At 44.4% G+C, this 14914-nt stretch overlaps 1 protein-coding gene across 2 annotated transcripts in view; it reads left to right on the top strand.

Annotated features, from left to right (window-relative positions):
• The first annotated feature begins 11502 nt into the window (after positions 1–11502).
• The window catches only part of SH3PXD2B (SH3 and PX domains 2B), a 124600-nt gene continuing 121188 nt past the window's right edge, over positions 11503–14914 (top strand). The window contains exon 1 of one of the 2 annotated variants that reach the window (XM_060765103.2): positions 11503–11936. In XM_060765103.2, coding sequence (XP_060621086.2) covers positions 11538–11936 — 399 coding nt within the window. In that variant the 5' untranslated portion in view covers positions 11503–11537. The remainder of the gene's footprint in view (positions 11937–14914) is intronic. The other variant, XM_060765105.2, reaches the window with a different exon arrangement.

Here is a 14914-nt window from a genome sequence, read left to right as displayed (position 1 = left end):
CTTTGGTCAGACCTCACCTGGAATCACACTGTGTCCAATTCTGGGCATCACAATTTAAAAGAGATATTGACAAGTTAGAAGATGTCCAGAGGAGTGCGACTAAAATTATCAAAGGTCTGGAGACCATGCCCTATGAGGAGCACCTTGGAGAGATGGGTATGTTTAGCCTGCAGAAGAGAAGGTTGTGAGGAGACATGACAGACATGTATTAATATGCAAAAGGATATAATAAGGAAGAGGACGCAGGCTTGTCTTCTGCTGCCCTGGAAACTAGGATCTGGAGCAATGGATTCAAAGTACAAGAAAGGAGATTCCACCTGAACATTAGGAAAAACTTCCTGACTGTAAGAGCCATTCAAAAATGGAACTTTCTACCTTGGAGTGTGGTGGAAACTCCTTCCTTGGAAGCTTTTTAAACAAAGGAAGCTTTCATTGTGCTTTTCTTGCATGGCAGGGGATTGGACTAGATGGCTCATGTGGTCTCTTCCAACTCTATGGTTCTATCTGTAGAAAATGGTCAGGAAAATTTCCCAAGGAAATGCAAACACAGCAAATAAAAGATTTTAGGTGTGAATGAATTTACAAACCTCTCACTTTTTTTTTTCAAAACTGTGTATTAGAGGAGGCAAAGACTCTATTTTGCCCCCCTCACATACCTAGACCCTTGGTCAGAAAATCAGCCAGTCATTGCCTTTTCCATCAACATGGTATAAGTCTCCAGTGCATATATAAGAAGCACAAAAACTTATTTTATGGGGGGGGGGGGTTTAAAAGAGAAGGGGTAAAAAATACTCTCACATCTTCATAATCCCCTACCTTGGAGTCCAGGTGATTATTGTGTCAAAACAGCAGGCAGGCACAGTATACTAATAAGTGTCAATGCTTTTTATCACCATTGGGTGACCGTTAGTCCAACAGGGAAAATCTCATCTGAAGTCACTTCACTCTGAGGCAGTCTACAACTTCTTATTGATCTTTCTCTTTCTCAGGACCTTCACAGCCAGTTTTTGTAAGTGATATATTGGAATGAAGCTCACAGATAGGCAAGAGGAGCTGCCTATCTGTTAGGAAGCTTAATATGATTAAGCCCAACTAATGTTAATATAAACCAAAGTACTGCTGACTACATGTTGGTCATCAAAGGTGGGGTAAAAAGTTACATGTGTGTGAGGTAGAGAGAAAGCTAGAGCACAAGAGAAAGGCAAACTGTTTGCATGTAGATTTTGCATATGGGGAAAATATTTTAATGTTTAGTTTTGATTTGTTTGCCTAATACTTAGAAGCACTTAACTGATGGAATAACATGCTTAAGAAGGTCACAGATTATCCAGAAGTTGAAGCCAATCTTGTCTTCTGCATTTTTTGGTGAGGCACTAAAAAAAGTTACAGCAAAATTATAGGAAATCAAATGAAACGTGTCTTAAATATTTGTGCATTTAGTGGTTGTGTAAGAGCCAAGGAAGTATAATTATTGTACACTGCTACCGAAATATAGACATTGAATAAGAAAAAATATTGCAGTTATTATCTATAAAAGCTGAGTAATGAGAAGTCGTTAAAACACCTAGAACAAAATTATGCATATTGTATTTCATAATAGTCTTCATCTTTCACTAGACCAATGAGAGTGATTTCCCTTTTCAACTTTATTGGAAACCATATTTTCCAAGATAAAAGTGCTGCATCCTGCAGAAAGAGCTGCACAATGTGGCAATTTATATTGCAGATTTATCATTGCTAGTTTCCCACCTAGAGATAGTGACTGTAAATAGGGTTATCTCCATTTTCACTACACTTTATGCTCCAGTGCATTGTAATCAATGGCACTTCTTTATGAGTTAACATGTATCAACCTATAGTGTTAAACATCTGATTGCATTTGCTTGGGAGTAAAATATTCTGCCAACTTATATTGTGTTTTTATTCAAAGGTGGATTTTTTTAACAAAGCAAAATGAAGGATATGCAAAAGGGAGAAGGTGAAGGGTACAGTTGTATATTACTACATTAATCACACAACATTGCTGTCAGTAACTGTAAACCAGATGCCTGAAAAGGCTGTGTTCAAAGCAGCACAAGTAATGCATTGCCATAGTCAATTGTTGGATCAAGAAGTTAGACTTCTAGGTTCTTGTGGGTTTTTTCGGGCTATAGGGCCATGTTCTAGAGGCATTTCTCCTGACGTTTCGCCTGCATCTATGGCAAGCATCCTCAGAGGTAGTGCAGGCGAAACGTCAGGAGAAATGCCTCTAGAACATGGCCCTATAGCCCGAAAAAACCCACAAGAGCCTAGTGATTCCAGCCATGAAAGCCTTCGACAATACAAGTTAGACTTCCTTTTCCCCAAAACTAATTTTACCTAGCAAAGTACACAATCATAACCCATAGCTCATTCGCACAATTATGAGAACCATGGAAACAGGTCAGTAGCAAAAGAAAATTGACTCTCCTGTCTATTCTCAGACTTCATACCTTCTCCCACTTCAAAGTACCGTACTAATGTAATGCAAAAAGTATCATAGTTACCAATACAAATTAATCCTCTTTGTACCAATGGACAGCTATTAATCCATGCCATGAAATTAACAAGGGTTATTCTGCCTAGTGGCAGAAGTTCAACTCTTTGTGGAAGTGCCCTCAAATTTGAGAGAATCGCAATATTTTAGCAGCAGTGACATTATTTAAGTGGGGGTGCAAGAGGGGAGAAACCCTCTTAAGTAAAAAAAGACTAAACAACCCATGGAAGACTAAATGGCAGGTAGAGTGTGGTTGAAGACATTCTCTGACCATGAGATAAACTGAAAACAATTTGGGAAGGGAAATAGTATAGTATTGGAAAACAGCGCATGGCTGACTAGTAAGCTGACTGAATTCACAGAAAGGAAGCTTCCCACACTATGCAACTGTTGCTTCAGACTCCATTCGTCATATTGTAAGCATGCTTTTTACATCTCAACTGGAATGGAAGCAATTATGGAACTGATAGCAAATAAACTTCTTGCCATTTGTGTAAGTTTCTCAGAGTCTAATAGATAGCCTAATAGATTTTTGTGAGTGTAATAGGTAGACAAAATGCATTCTCTGTAAATGGAAATCTTTCCTGCTGTAGATGAAGTTAGGCCGCTTCGTATTGAGTGCTTGTTGCTGTTGAACCAAGATGAAGGTGTGTTTTAAGTTATTGTCAAGGGAGTAGAAAATCTGTTTATAAGGAAATCCAATTATTGTACAAGAATGGCATGCCAGCACTAAACCTGAATTCATTTTAAAATGCAGCTCAGCAATCCCATAGCTAAGGTCTGATTCCCACAATAAAATTTGCTTGCATGGAAATATTCCAGAAAGTGTTGCATCTTAAGGTAATCTTAAAATGTAAAAAACTCCTATGTCTATAAGCAGGTGTGGTTGTTGTTGTTGTCGTTGTATGCCTTCAAGATATTACTGACTTGTCGTAACCCCATCACAACATTTTCTTGGTAAGATTTGTTCAGAGGAGGTTTGCCTTTGCTTTCCTCAGAGGTTGTCCCAAAAACATCCAATGGGTTTGCATGGTTGAGTGGGAATAATATACACTTTTCCCTATATCTGATCTGAAAGCAAGAGTCAGCAAGTTACTAGAAATGTTCCTTTAATATATAATGTGAGGACCTGCGACTGGTACTTTTGGATTTATTTCATGGAGGTTAACCATCACCTTCCTCTGAAACTGAGAGAGTACGATGTGCCCAAGGTCACTCATTGAGTTTCTACCTCTGACTAGGATCTGGACCCTGATCTTCAGGAGTCTGAGGCCAACATTCAAGCTGCAACCCATGCTGCCTCTCATGTTACTGAACACAGACGCGTAATATTTCGCATTGCCTCTGTTTCAAATTAGCCATGCATATAGCCTTATGAGGAATATTATATCAAGTGAGTAATAGTCAAATTCAGAAAAGAGGAAACGTTGGTTTCAGATGATTTGCAAAACCATTTAAAAGAAAATATGTGCCAAAAACAGAATGCAGGTGACCATTGTCCAAATTATATGCATCACTCACAGTAAGTAAAAAAGAAATTATCTGTGAAAGGAATTAACAAGCAAGAGAACTGCAGCATCATGAACAAAGGAAGCCAATTTTTACTTAGGTTAATGACAAAACTCCCACACAAACAAATACAATCTGAATTCCCTGATTAAGGACTTCAGAAAGGAAAGTAACTACTGGCTGAATAAGAAACAAGAGAAAACATTTTCAATGTCAAAAATGTGCCTCTGAATTACATGTTAACAATATTTACCCTGACAGCTGATTTTACCAACCACATGTATTTGTGTGTGTGTTGTGCCAACATCTGTTTCTGTGGGGGCACAACAATTGTTTTCACTCCCAATCCTTTCTTTGCTCTTAGTCCCAAGTCACTGAATCCACTGACAGAGACCCTGACCCCGCTGCTCATATAACCAAGTCCCAATGGCCCATGGCAGTATTACTTAAGACAAATGGAAAGCACAGGTAGTTAGAAGGCAATAAAGCTTAATGGTGTGATGCTAGGAAATGTTGACCATTTCTGCTACCTAGGCAGCCATCTCTCCAGAAAAGTTGACACTGACACTGAAATACAACACCATCTGCAGCCCCTTCCACGCAGCTGAATAAAATCCCAGATTATCTGCTTTGAACTGGAATATATGGCAGTGTGGACTCAGATATCCCAGTTCAAAGCAAATATTGTGGGATATTCTGTCTGATATTCTGGGACATATGGCTGTGTGGAAGGGTCCTGAGCTCTGCAAGTGCAGCATTCTTTAAAATGAAGCAGAGAGTGTTTGAGGATCAGGACATTCATAGGGATACTAAGATGCTTGTTTATAAAGCTATCGCTCTTCCAACTTTAATGTATGCCTGCGAAACATGGACCGTCTACACACGTCACTCTCAGTTTCTGGAAAGATTCTACCAGTATGCCTCTGAAAAGTCTTGCAAATCTGTTGCTGAAAGGGCTATGGATTTTAAGAGGCACAAATAGAGGGCAAAGTGATAAGAGGAATGTGTGTCAAGCATTTTTTGTCCAGACAGCCTCCCATCTGGAAATGTATAGACCATGCAGATCCAGAATAGGCCTCTACAATCACAGACTCACTGCCAAGTTTCTATGATAAGATTAAGAGATCATACTCAACCAGGAGGGATTGTCCATACCAGTAGTTCCCAAACTTTGATCCTCCAGCTGTTTTTGACTAAATAATAATAATAATAATAATAATAATAATAGGTAATGGTAGAGGTTTTCCTCTGACATTAAGTCCAGTCGTGTCCAAGTCTGGGAAGTGGTGCTCATCTCAATTTCTAAGTGGAAGAGCCAGCATTATCTGTAAACACCTCCAAGGTTGTGGGGCCGGCATAACTGCACAGAGCCATGGTACCTTTGACCAAACTACACAAGCTGCAAATTCAGTGCTGTTTAGACCATTTGACGGCAGGGGTGTAAATAACATAGTAAAGGTAAAGCAAAAGATTTCCCTTTGACATTATGTCTAGTCGTGTCCAACTCTGGAGAGTGGTGCTCATCTGCATTTCTAAGCCAAAAGCTGGCATTGTCCATAGATGCCTCTTAGGTCATGTGGCTGGCATGACTGCATGGAGTGCCTTTACCTTCCCATCGAAGCAGTACCTATTGATCTACTCACATTTGCAAGCAACGAAAGCAGCAGGTTCCATTTATAAGCTGTACCATCATAGATACCCAGGCACAATCAGACCTGCCCTGGAAGTCTTTAAAACAAAAATAATGCCAACACTTATATTTGGGGCTGAAATTCAGGGACACATCAATTTGGCCAAGATCAAAGCCTTCCAAGTTAAGCAGTTTCACACCCTCCTGGGCCTTTCCAGAACAACGCTGATGGCGGCAGTAAGGGCGGAGCTAGGAATGCCCCCAGTAAAAGCTCAAATCTTAATGAGACAGTTTAATTACTGGTCAAAAGTAAACTCTATGGATCCCAGTAGACTTCCTTGCCTATGTCTAGAGGATTAAGTCCAGCGTGACCAGAAGTCATTGTGGATGGCGGCTCTGAATAATGAGTTGGCTGGATTCGGTCTGCCTTTGCAATTTCTGGGTGTTCTGGATCCGGGGGCAGGACAAGTGCTCAAGTGGCGCATTCGGGATGTCTATGCACAGCTGGACCTAGAGAGCATAGGTAGGTCTTCAGCCACAAGGTTTTTAGCTTCCCACAAAAGGAATATTCATTTAGAGCACTACCTAACTATTCCACTATGATGCAAACCGGGCACTACGGTAACATCCTAAGAAGTGAGAGATTCTGCGTCTGGGGAGAACAAACAGTGGAAGACATTGAACATTTCTTAATTGACTGTCCAGCATATACTGAACTGCGAGACAGATATTTACATCCAATATTATCCAACTGCAGGTCTCCCAACACAAATGATATTCTGACATCCCTCTTGCAAGGTCAGGAAAGATCCAACATATTCAGAGTAAGCCTTTTTATTCTGAAAGATGTCAAGAAAAGAGCAGATTTCCTGAAAGAAGAACCAAGAAAATAAGATTCTGACTATAAAATTCCATAGCACCAGAGCAATACCTAAATTAACAGAATGCAAACAAGGGACAACATCAATTGATAAAATTAAGAGCTTAACCCAGGCACCCTCCAAGTGTGGCCCTCCAGCTGTTTGGGCTTTCAACTCCCAGAATTCCTGACAATTGAACAAGCTAGCTAGGGCTTCTGGAAGTTGGGGGGCTGCAGTTGAAGGGTTTCAAATTTCTAAAACAAGTCAAGCCTGTGTATCATTGGGCTTCTTCAATCACGAACTAAAGGGCTAAGCAACAATGGTCGACGCCAGGCATGTAGCCGGGGGAGGGGGAGGGGCGCTCGGGGGGCTTCAGCCCCCCCCCCCCGAAATTCTCAGGGTGGTCCACGAAAAGGCCTTACTGGTGCATTCTTTAAACTGTTATGTTTATTCATATCATGATCTGATCACCCTACTCAATATATCCCATATGCATGGGGGTATTGGGGTAATGATACAAAAGGTTTGCTAGGATAGACCCTCTTTCACTCAGACTCAGCCCCCCCCCCGAAACCCCCCTGAAAAAAATTACCCCCTCCCCCCACCCGAAACGAAATCCTGGCTATGGACCTGGTCGACGCTATCACTTACTAGCTCTCCCAGAAGCCCCTGCTAGCTTTGCGGAAATCAAGAATTTGGGGAGATGATGTCCACCCCGACCCTCAAACCAGAGGACCAAATGTTGGGCACCACTGCTCTAGAGGGAAGTAAGCGGAGAAGGCAGGCGTTTGCAGGCAGAGAGTACGAGAGAGAGAGAGAGAGAGAGAGCACGGGCCCCGCCCTGGCCCCCGCCCCCTCCTTTTGCCACGGACGCCAGAGGCACGTCGGATTCGTTTCACCGCTGGAATGGGAAAGGGCCCTCGATCGGCGTCTGCAGAAGAGAAAGGAGCTGAGCTCAGCGGCTGCCCGTCCAGGCTCGGCCCCGCCTCTTCTCCCTCCTCCCTCCCTCCGCCCTGAAGGAGAGCGGCAGGGGTCAGGCGCAGGGTAGCATCTACCAGGCTCCAGAAGTCCAGAGGCGTCCTGAAGACATACAGTGTACACAGTGTGTGCAGATAGATAGATAGACAGTCAAGGTTTTCCCCTGACATCAAGTCCAGTCCTGTCCGACTCTGGGGGTTGGTGCTCATCTCCATTTCTAAGCTGCTGCTCTGGGCCAGAAGGAAGAGAGAGGGGCCCAGAGGGCAGTTCCTCCTTGTCTCCTGTGCTATCTAGAAATAGTTTTAAGATCTACAGAGACACTCGCTGGAACACCTCAGCAAGCGAGAGTCCAAAAGTGGCAGGCTCAAACCCAGAACCTCAACCAAAAGCTGATACCAAATGAGAGACTTCCCCCTGGGCACACAGAGGACTGGGCGACTTGGAAGGCGCTGAACAGACTGCGCTCTGGCACCACAAGATGCAGAGCCAACCTTCAGAAATGGGGCTACAAAGTGGAATCCTTGACATGCAAGTGTGGAGAGGAGCAAACTACAGACCACCTGCTGCAATGCAACCTGAGCCCTACCACATGCACAAGGGAGGACCTTCTTGCATCAACACCAGAAGCACTCCAAGTGGCCAGATACTGGTCAAAGGACATTTAATCAACTACCAAACTCACAAATTTTGTATTTTGTCTGTTTGCTTTGTTCTGTTAGAAATGTAATATAATTTGACTGATTGTCCTGACACGACAAATAAAATCCTGTGCTATGCTAATAATATAATATAATATATTGTATTTACACATATTTATAATATTATCTTCTATATAAATAAAAATGTAATGTTCATTTGTGGGATTAACATAACTAAAAAAAAACAAAAAACCACTGGACAAATTGACACCAAATTTGGACACAAAACACCTATCAGGCCAAGGAGTGATAATCACTCTTAAAAACACAGAAGGGACTTAAAAATCCAAAAAACAAAAAATACATTACAATGCATGTGCAAGACCACACACACATATATTCACACACAAACACACACATATACACATATACACAAATATATACACACACATATGCACACACAACACATATACATAGACTGGGCCACAGCAACGCGTGGCAGGGAACGGCAAGTAATGTAATACGATCTACTATTAATAATATATTATAATTCTATATTACATGTAATATTACTAATAATATTACAATATAATGTATAGTATAATATAGTAATATATAATATTGATATTGTACTATGCTAATATCTTATAGGTACCGTATATATATCTTGTAAGCCGCTTTGAGTCCCCTTCAGGGTGAGAAGGGCGGCATATAAACGTCATAAATAAATAAATAAGCTGAAGAGCCGGTGTTGTCCACAGACACCTCCAAGGTCATGTGGCTGGCATGACTGCATGGTCAGCTGTGACCAGCAATGCTGCCCTTACCTTCCCACTAATGCGGTACCTATCAATCTACTCACATTTGCGTGTTTTCGAACTGCTAGGTTGGCAGAAGCTGGGGCTAACAGCAGGAACTTATGCCACTCCCTGGATTCGAACCTGTAACCTTTCGATCAGCAAGTTCAGCAGCTCAGTGGTTTAACCCACTGCACCACCGGGGACTCCTAGATAGATAGATAGATAGATAGATAGATAGATGTGTTCCATTTTTTTGCTTGGGACTTTCCCTGCTTCTTCACATTAGGATGCATCTATTGTAGAATGAGTGTAGTTTGACCCTTCCCTCCCCACCATTGGCACAGTGAAGCTGGTGGTCTTTGCTTCTTCCAGCACGCTGACGTTTGTCCGCTTGTCTTCCCAAGAGATTTGCAGGATTTTCCAGAGGCAGCGCTGATGGAATCGTTCCAGGAGTTTCATGTGATGTCTGTAGACAGTCCATGTTTCGCAGGCATATAGCAGGGTTGGGAGGACAATAGCTTTATAAACAAGCACCTTGGTATCCCTATGGATGTCCCGGTCCTCAAACACTCTCTGCTTCATTCAGAAAAATGCTGCGCTCGCAGAGCTCAGGCGGTGTTGTATTTCTCTTGTCGATGTTGACTTTGGTGGAGAGGTGGTTGCCAAGGTAGTGGAAATGGTCAACATTTTCTAATGTTACACCAATAAGCTGTATCTCTGGCATTGAAGAGGGGTTGGCTGGTGTCTGCTGGAACAGCACTTTGATTTTCTCGATGTTCAATGACAGGCCGAGCTTCTTGTATGCTTCTGAAAGGTGTTTAGAATGGCTTGTAGATCTTCTTCTGAATGTGCACAGATGACGTTGTCATCAGCATACTGGAGTTCTATAACAGATGTTGTTGTAACCTTGGTTTTGGCTTTCAGTCTGCTGAGGTTGAATAGCTTGCCATCTGTCCGATAGATGATTTCCACTCCGGTGGGAAGCTTCCCATCAACAAGGTGAAGTATCATAGCGATGAAGATGGAGAATAAAGTTGGGGCAATAACACATCCCTGTTTGACACCGGATTCCACTTTAAATGGGTCACTTTGGGAGCCTTTGCTGTCTAAGACTGTTTCCATCATGCCATCATGGAGGAGCTGCAGGATGTTCACAAATTTGTTTGGGCACCCGATTTTTTGGAGGATGGTCCAGAGAGCGCTGAGATACACTGTGTCAAATGCCTTTGCAAGGGGAATGAATGCCATGTACAGAGGTTCATTTTGTTCCCTTCATTTTTCTTGGAGCTGTTGTGCAGTGAAGATCATGTCCACGATTCCTCTGGAGGGGCGGAAGCCGTTCTGGGATTCTGGGAGGGTGTCTTCTGAGAGGGGCAGAAGGCGGTTTGCAAGAATCTTGCAAGGATTTTTCCAGCTGAGGTTAGAAGGGAGATACCTCAATAGTTTCCGCAGTCTGTTCTTTCCCCTTTTTTTGAAGAGGGTGATGATGGTGGCATCCTTGAAATCTGCTGGGATTTTCTCGGTCATCCACACTTTTTCTATGAGCTGGTGGAGTTGGTGTGTCAGCTCAGGTCCTCCCTTTTTAAAGATTTCAGCAGGGATCCCATCCAGTCCGCTGGTTTTGTTATTATTATTTTTTGTTGGTTGATGGCATTGTTGACTTCTTCCAAACTACGCAGTGCTGCATGCTCATCCCTGGTTTGTTGTTGCGGGATTTGTGAGAGAACCTCTTCAGCCACATTGGAGCTGCGGTTCAGGATGCTTTGGTAGTGTTCTTTCCAATGTAGTGGAATTGATTTTTGGTCCTTCAGGAGTTTGGTTCCATCTGATGAGCGTAGAGGCTGTATGCCATGGTTTCTTGGTCCATGGATTAACTTTGTGGCTTTGAAAAATCCCTTAGCATCATGGGTATCTGCCAGGTGTTGGATTTCTTCAGCCTTCTTTGTCTACCAGATGTTCTTGAGTTCTCTTGTCCTTCTTTGGACCTCCGCTTTTGTGCTGGCATAGATCTTTTTCTTAGCAGCACAGTTGATGCCTCTCTGCCATGTTTGGAAGGCTTTCCTTTTCTTGTCACTCAAGATGTTCTTGGTAGTGTTTAGGTCAGTAGTTCCCAACTTTGGGCTGCGAGCCTCCTTCCTCTTATTTTATTTATTTATTTATTCATTCATTCATTCCATCATTTTCGCTCCTTTCCTCTCCTTTTGGTACTAAAGTTGGAGAGTGGTCCCTAGTCAAGTGGGCCCTGGTCAAATAAAAGTTGGGAACCTCTGGTTTAGGTAGAATCCCTTTTCCTTTTGCTTCAATTTGAACCCCATTGCTAGGTGTCCAACTCTCCAGGGCAGCAGGAAACAAGCTTGCCCCCTCCTCAATGTGGCATGCTTTGAAGGAAGAGGGGAATTTCCTCAATTGCTTGTGTGAGGTGGGGGGGGGGGTAGAGAAAGGGCAGGAGAGGGCCAGGGGGCCTTTGTTCCTGCTCGGGGACGTGTTGCTCGTGGGCCTGGCTGGGAGGCGCGTGCCCCTTTAAGAGCGCGGGGCCGGCCCTGAGCGCACAATGGCCCGCCTGGCCGGTCGGGCGCGCGCGCGTGGGATAGGCTGCCTTTGGCAGGGATGGGCTGGGAGGAGCCCTCCCGCATCTGCGAACTCTGGCTGGGAAGGAGAGGTGAGGAGGGGGGGCCCGGCCAGGAGGAGGACGAGGACGAGGAGGAGGAGGAGGGAGCCCGAGCAGGCGCCTTCGCAAGCCCGGCTCCGAGGAAAAAGAAAAGTTTGCACCTTTGGGAAGGAGAGGAGGAACTGGGGCCACACACGCGCCTCGGGACGAGCAAGGCGGGCGCTCCGGTCGTCTCCACACACCCACCCCGCGTCTCACCCGCTTTTTGCACAGTTTTTTCGTCTTTTGGATTTGGTGCTGCTGGGGTTGCAGCGAGGGCCCGCGCGATGCCCCGGAAGAGTATCGTGGAGGTGAAGGTGCTGGATGTGCAGAAGAGGCGGATCCCCAACAAACACTATGTAAGTCCGCGCGGGGGAGGGGGGGGGGGGGAGGGAGAGAAGGAAGGGAGGAAGGGGCCGGGCGCCCCTGGAAGGGGCCAGCGCTCGAGGCGAGGGCCTTGGGGGAGCCCTCTGGGGCAAGGAAGGCGCAAAGGCTTGCAGAACCCCCGGGATTGCACAGCATTGGCCCAGGGTAGTTCAAGGGGGCTCGTCCTCCAGGGTACTTCTGCAGGCCACTTGGGGCTCCTGCCATGGAAAAAAGGAAGGGTGCTTCCCAGTGCCTGTGAATACGCGCTGCTTCAGTGTGGGCTCCCCTCCTTCCCTCTCTGGGTCCCCCGTCGGGAATGGCTGGACTTGGAGGTCTCTTTGCAGAGCCTCGGTTGGAACTTCCTCGCCAGCCAGCCAGCCAGGCAGGAAGTCCTTTCTGCCTTTCCTCGCGTGTTGTTGGCTTGACAAAGGCAGGGCTGGACTATGGAGCAGCCCATCAGTCATACTCCCAGCACTTTGGACACGGCATGGGGAGGGAGGTTTACATCTGGTTTTTAAAGTTTCCTTCCCAAAAGGAGGGAGGGAGGGAGGGAGGGAGGGAGGGGGAGAGAAACAGACGTTGTAAGGGGGAATCTGGAAAGCAGCTGCTCTCCTGGCAAGAGAATCCATTGTAGGGCTGTTTCAGAAAAGAAGGGGCAGATTCCCAGTCAGATTTATATTCCCATCCTTGAATTCAGTGGCTTGGTTTCATGAACAAAGTAGTGACTGAAGACCAGCAGGTTGGAGATTCAAATCCGGGAAAGCATGGATGAGCTCCCTCTGTCAGCTCCAGCTCCCCATGCAGAGACAGGAGAGAAGCCTCCCATAAGGATGGTGAAACATCAAAACATCTGGGCATCCCCTGGGCAACTTCCTTGCAGACGGCCAATTCTCTCACACCAGAAGCAACTTGCAGTTTCTCAAGTCACGCCTCACACATACACACACAAAGACAAAGCGCCCCCGTCCCCCCAACACACACACACTATATGTGCTTGGGGAAGAAGTTGGCTTAGGATGCATCAGTACCAGTGGCACCCAACCTGTGGTCCATGGACTACCAGTGGTCCACAAGGATGAAAATATGGTCCGTGGCCTCATCATCACCAAAACCACGCAATGAGAGTGACTGGCCCCACAAAACCTTCTTATACTGCCAAGGCAACAGGGATGTCGGGAGGGGAGAGGCAAGAAAACCTGTGACTCTGCCCGTGCTTTGTGTGCCGACTTTGCTTTATGAAGATAGTGTTGGGTGGTGGAAACTTGGCAACTGTGTGTCAAAACTGCCAGATTTTGTCTGCAGCGTTGTGTCCTTTGGGGCTGGAGACTGGCAGGCTGGCTGCTGCAGCCTGTTACTCTGACTAAAGCAGAGGTTGTCTGCTGAATAATAATAATGCATCCCTCCTCTCACATGCTTTCATCTCCCGCTGCTAAATATCTTGTCTGTTCTATGATCAGTCTTTGGTTAGGTTCTCAGCTTAGTAAATATACATTTTACATTGTGTGGTCTATACTTCGTCACCCGCTCCTTCCCCCTTTCCAGGAGTCTTGCAACTTAATTCTATGACATAAATCCAGAGGAATATTTAATTCACAGAAATTGGGACCAAAAAGGGTTAGAACTGTGGCAATGGGACTTTGGCAACTGAAGATTGTGTTTGTACATATGGGAAGTTGGTTGATAGGGAGAATAATGCAAACTGGAGAGGAGACAGCTAGGATGCAGAGGAGAACAAGGAGTGAATGGTAGCAGAGGGAGATACAAGAAGCAGAGAATACATGCCTCCTAACTCTATGCCTTTATGTGATCCAGTAAGCTATTGCTGTGTTACTGAATGCAAGAAATGCAAAAAAAGTAAGGTGATAATTTCCAGTGCACCTCATTGTGTGGAGATGGCTGCATATTTTCCCACTTGACTGAACTCTTAATGATCAAGTGGCTTGTTTTCTTTTCTAATAAATGGCAATGAAGGTCCAGGCATCTGGGATGATTTTCAGGCATCATTCATATACGCTTACTTATATATCATCATTACGGTATGCTAGAAAAGGCTTGAGTGATCTAGTTTGTTTTTTCTACATTTAGGTTCACCAAACAAGGCTCGATGTGAAATGGAGGTACAGTTGGGACTTACGTACACTTACATTTAATTTTCTTTGATTGACTTAATTCATCTGTAGTGCAATTTCCCGCTTATCCTACTGCCTTACCAAGCATTATGTATATGTCCAACATATACATTGAATGGTAATAAAATGCTGTTTTGCCTAACTTCTTGTTAATTGGAAATCATTCCGTTTTTCCATATTCTGTCCTCATGGTAATCTCTTATCCTGAGTATAGGTTATTCATCAGAACAATTAAATGTTGTGACATACCAATTACATTAAGATTCATCTATAGTTTTTCCTGATCTATACTATCAAAGTCTTTGCTATAATTTGTAAAGCTCAAGCTGCTTTAAAAAATTATTCAGTGTGCTTCATTACCCAATATGAGCCCCTGGTGGCGCAGTGGGTTAAACCCCTGTGCCGGCAGGACTGAAGACCGACAGGTCACAGGTTCGAATCCGGGGAGAGGTGGATGAGCTCCCTCTATCAGCTCCAGCTCCTCGTGTGGGGACATGAGAGAAGCCTCCCACAAGGATGATAAAAAACATCAAATCATCCAGGCGTCCCCTGGGCAACGTCCTTGCAGACGGCCAATTCTCTCACACCAGGAGTCACTCCTGACATGACCAAAATAATAATAATACCCAATATATGTTTGCGGTATGATCCTTAGTGTCTGTTCCTTTTCTTAACCCACTTTGGACATCTGCCATTTCTTGTTTCATATATGGAGAAAGTCTTTGTTGTAGAATTTTGAACATCACTTTGCTTTCATGGGAATTTAATGCAGCAGTTCTCTAGTTATTGCAATTCCTGGTGTCCTGTTTGTTGGGCCCTGGAATGTATATTAAGTGTTTCCA

The sequence above is a fragment of the Anolis sagrei genome, chromosome 2 (assembly GCF_037176765.1).
Source record: "Anolis sagrei isolate rAnoSag1 chromosome 2, rAnoSag1.mat, whole genome shotgun sequence".
Classification (NCBI taxonomy): Eukaryota; Metazoa; Chordata; class Lepidosauria; order Squamata; family Dactyloidae; genus Anolis; species Anolis sagrei.
Note: the sequence above shows the minus strand (reverse complement) of the source record. Positions and strands in the feature narration are given on the sequence as shown.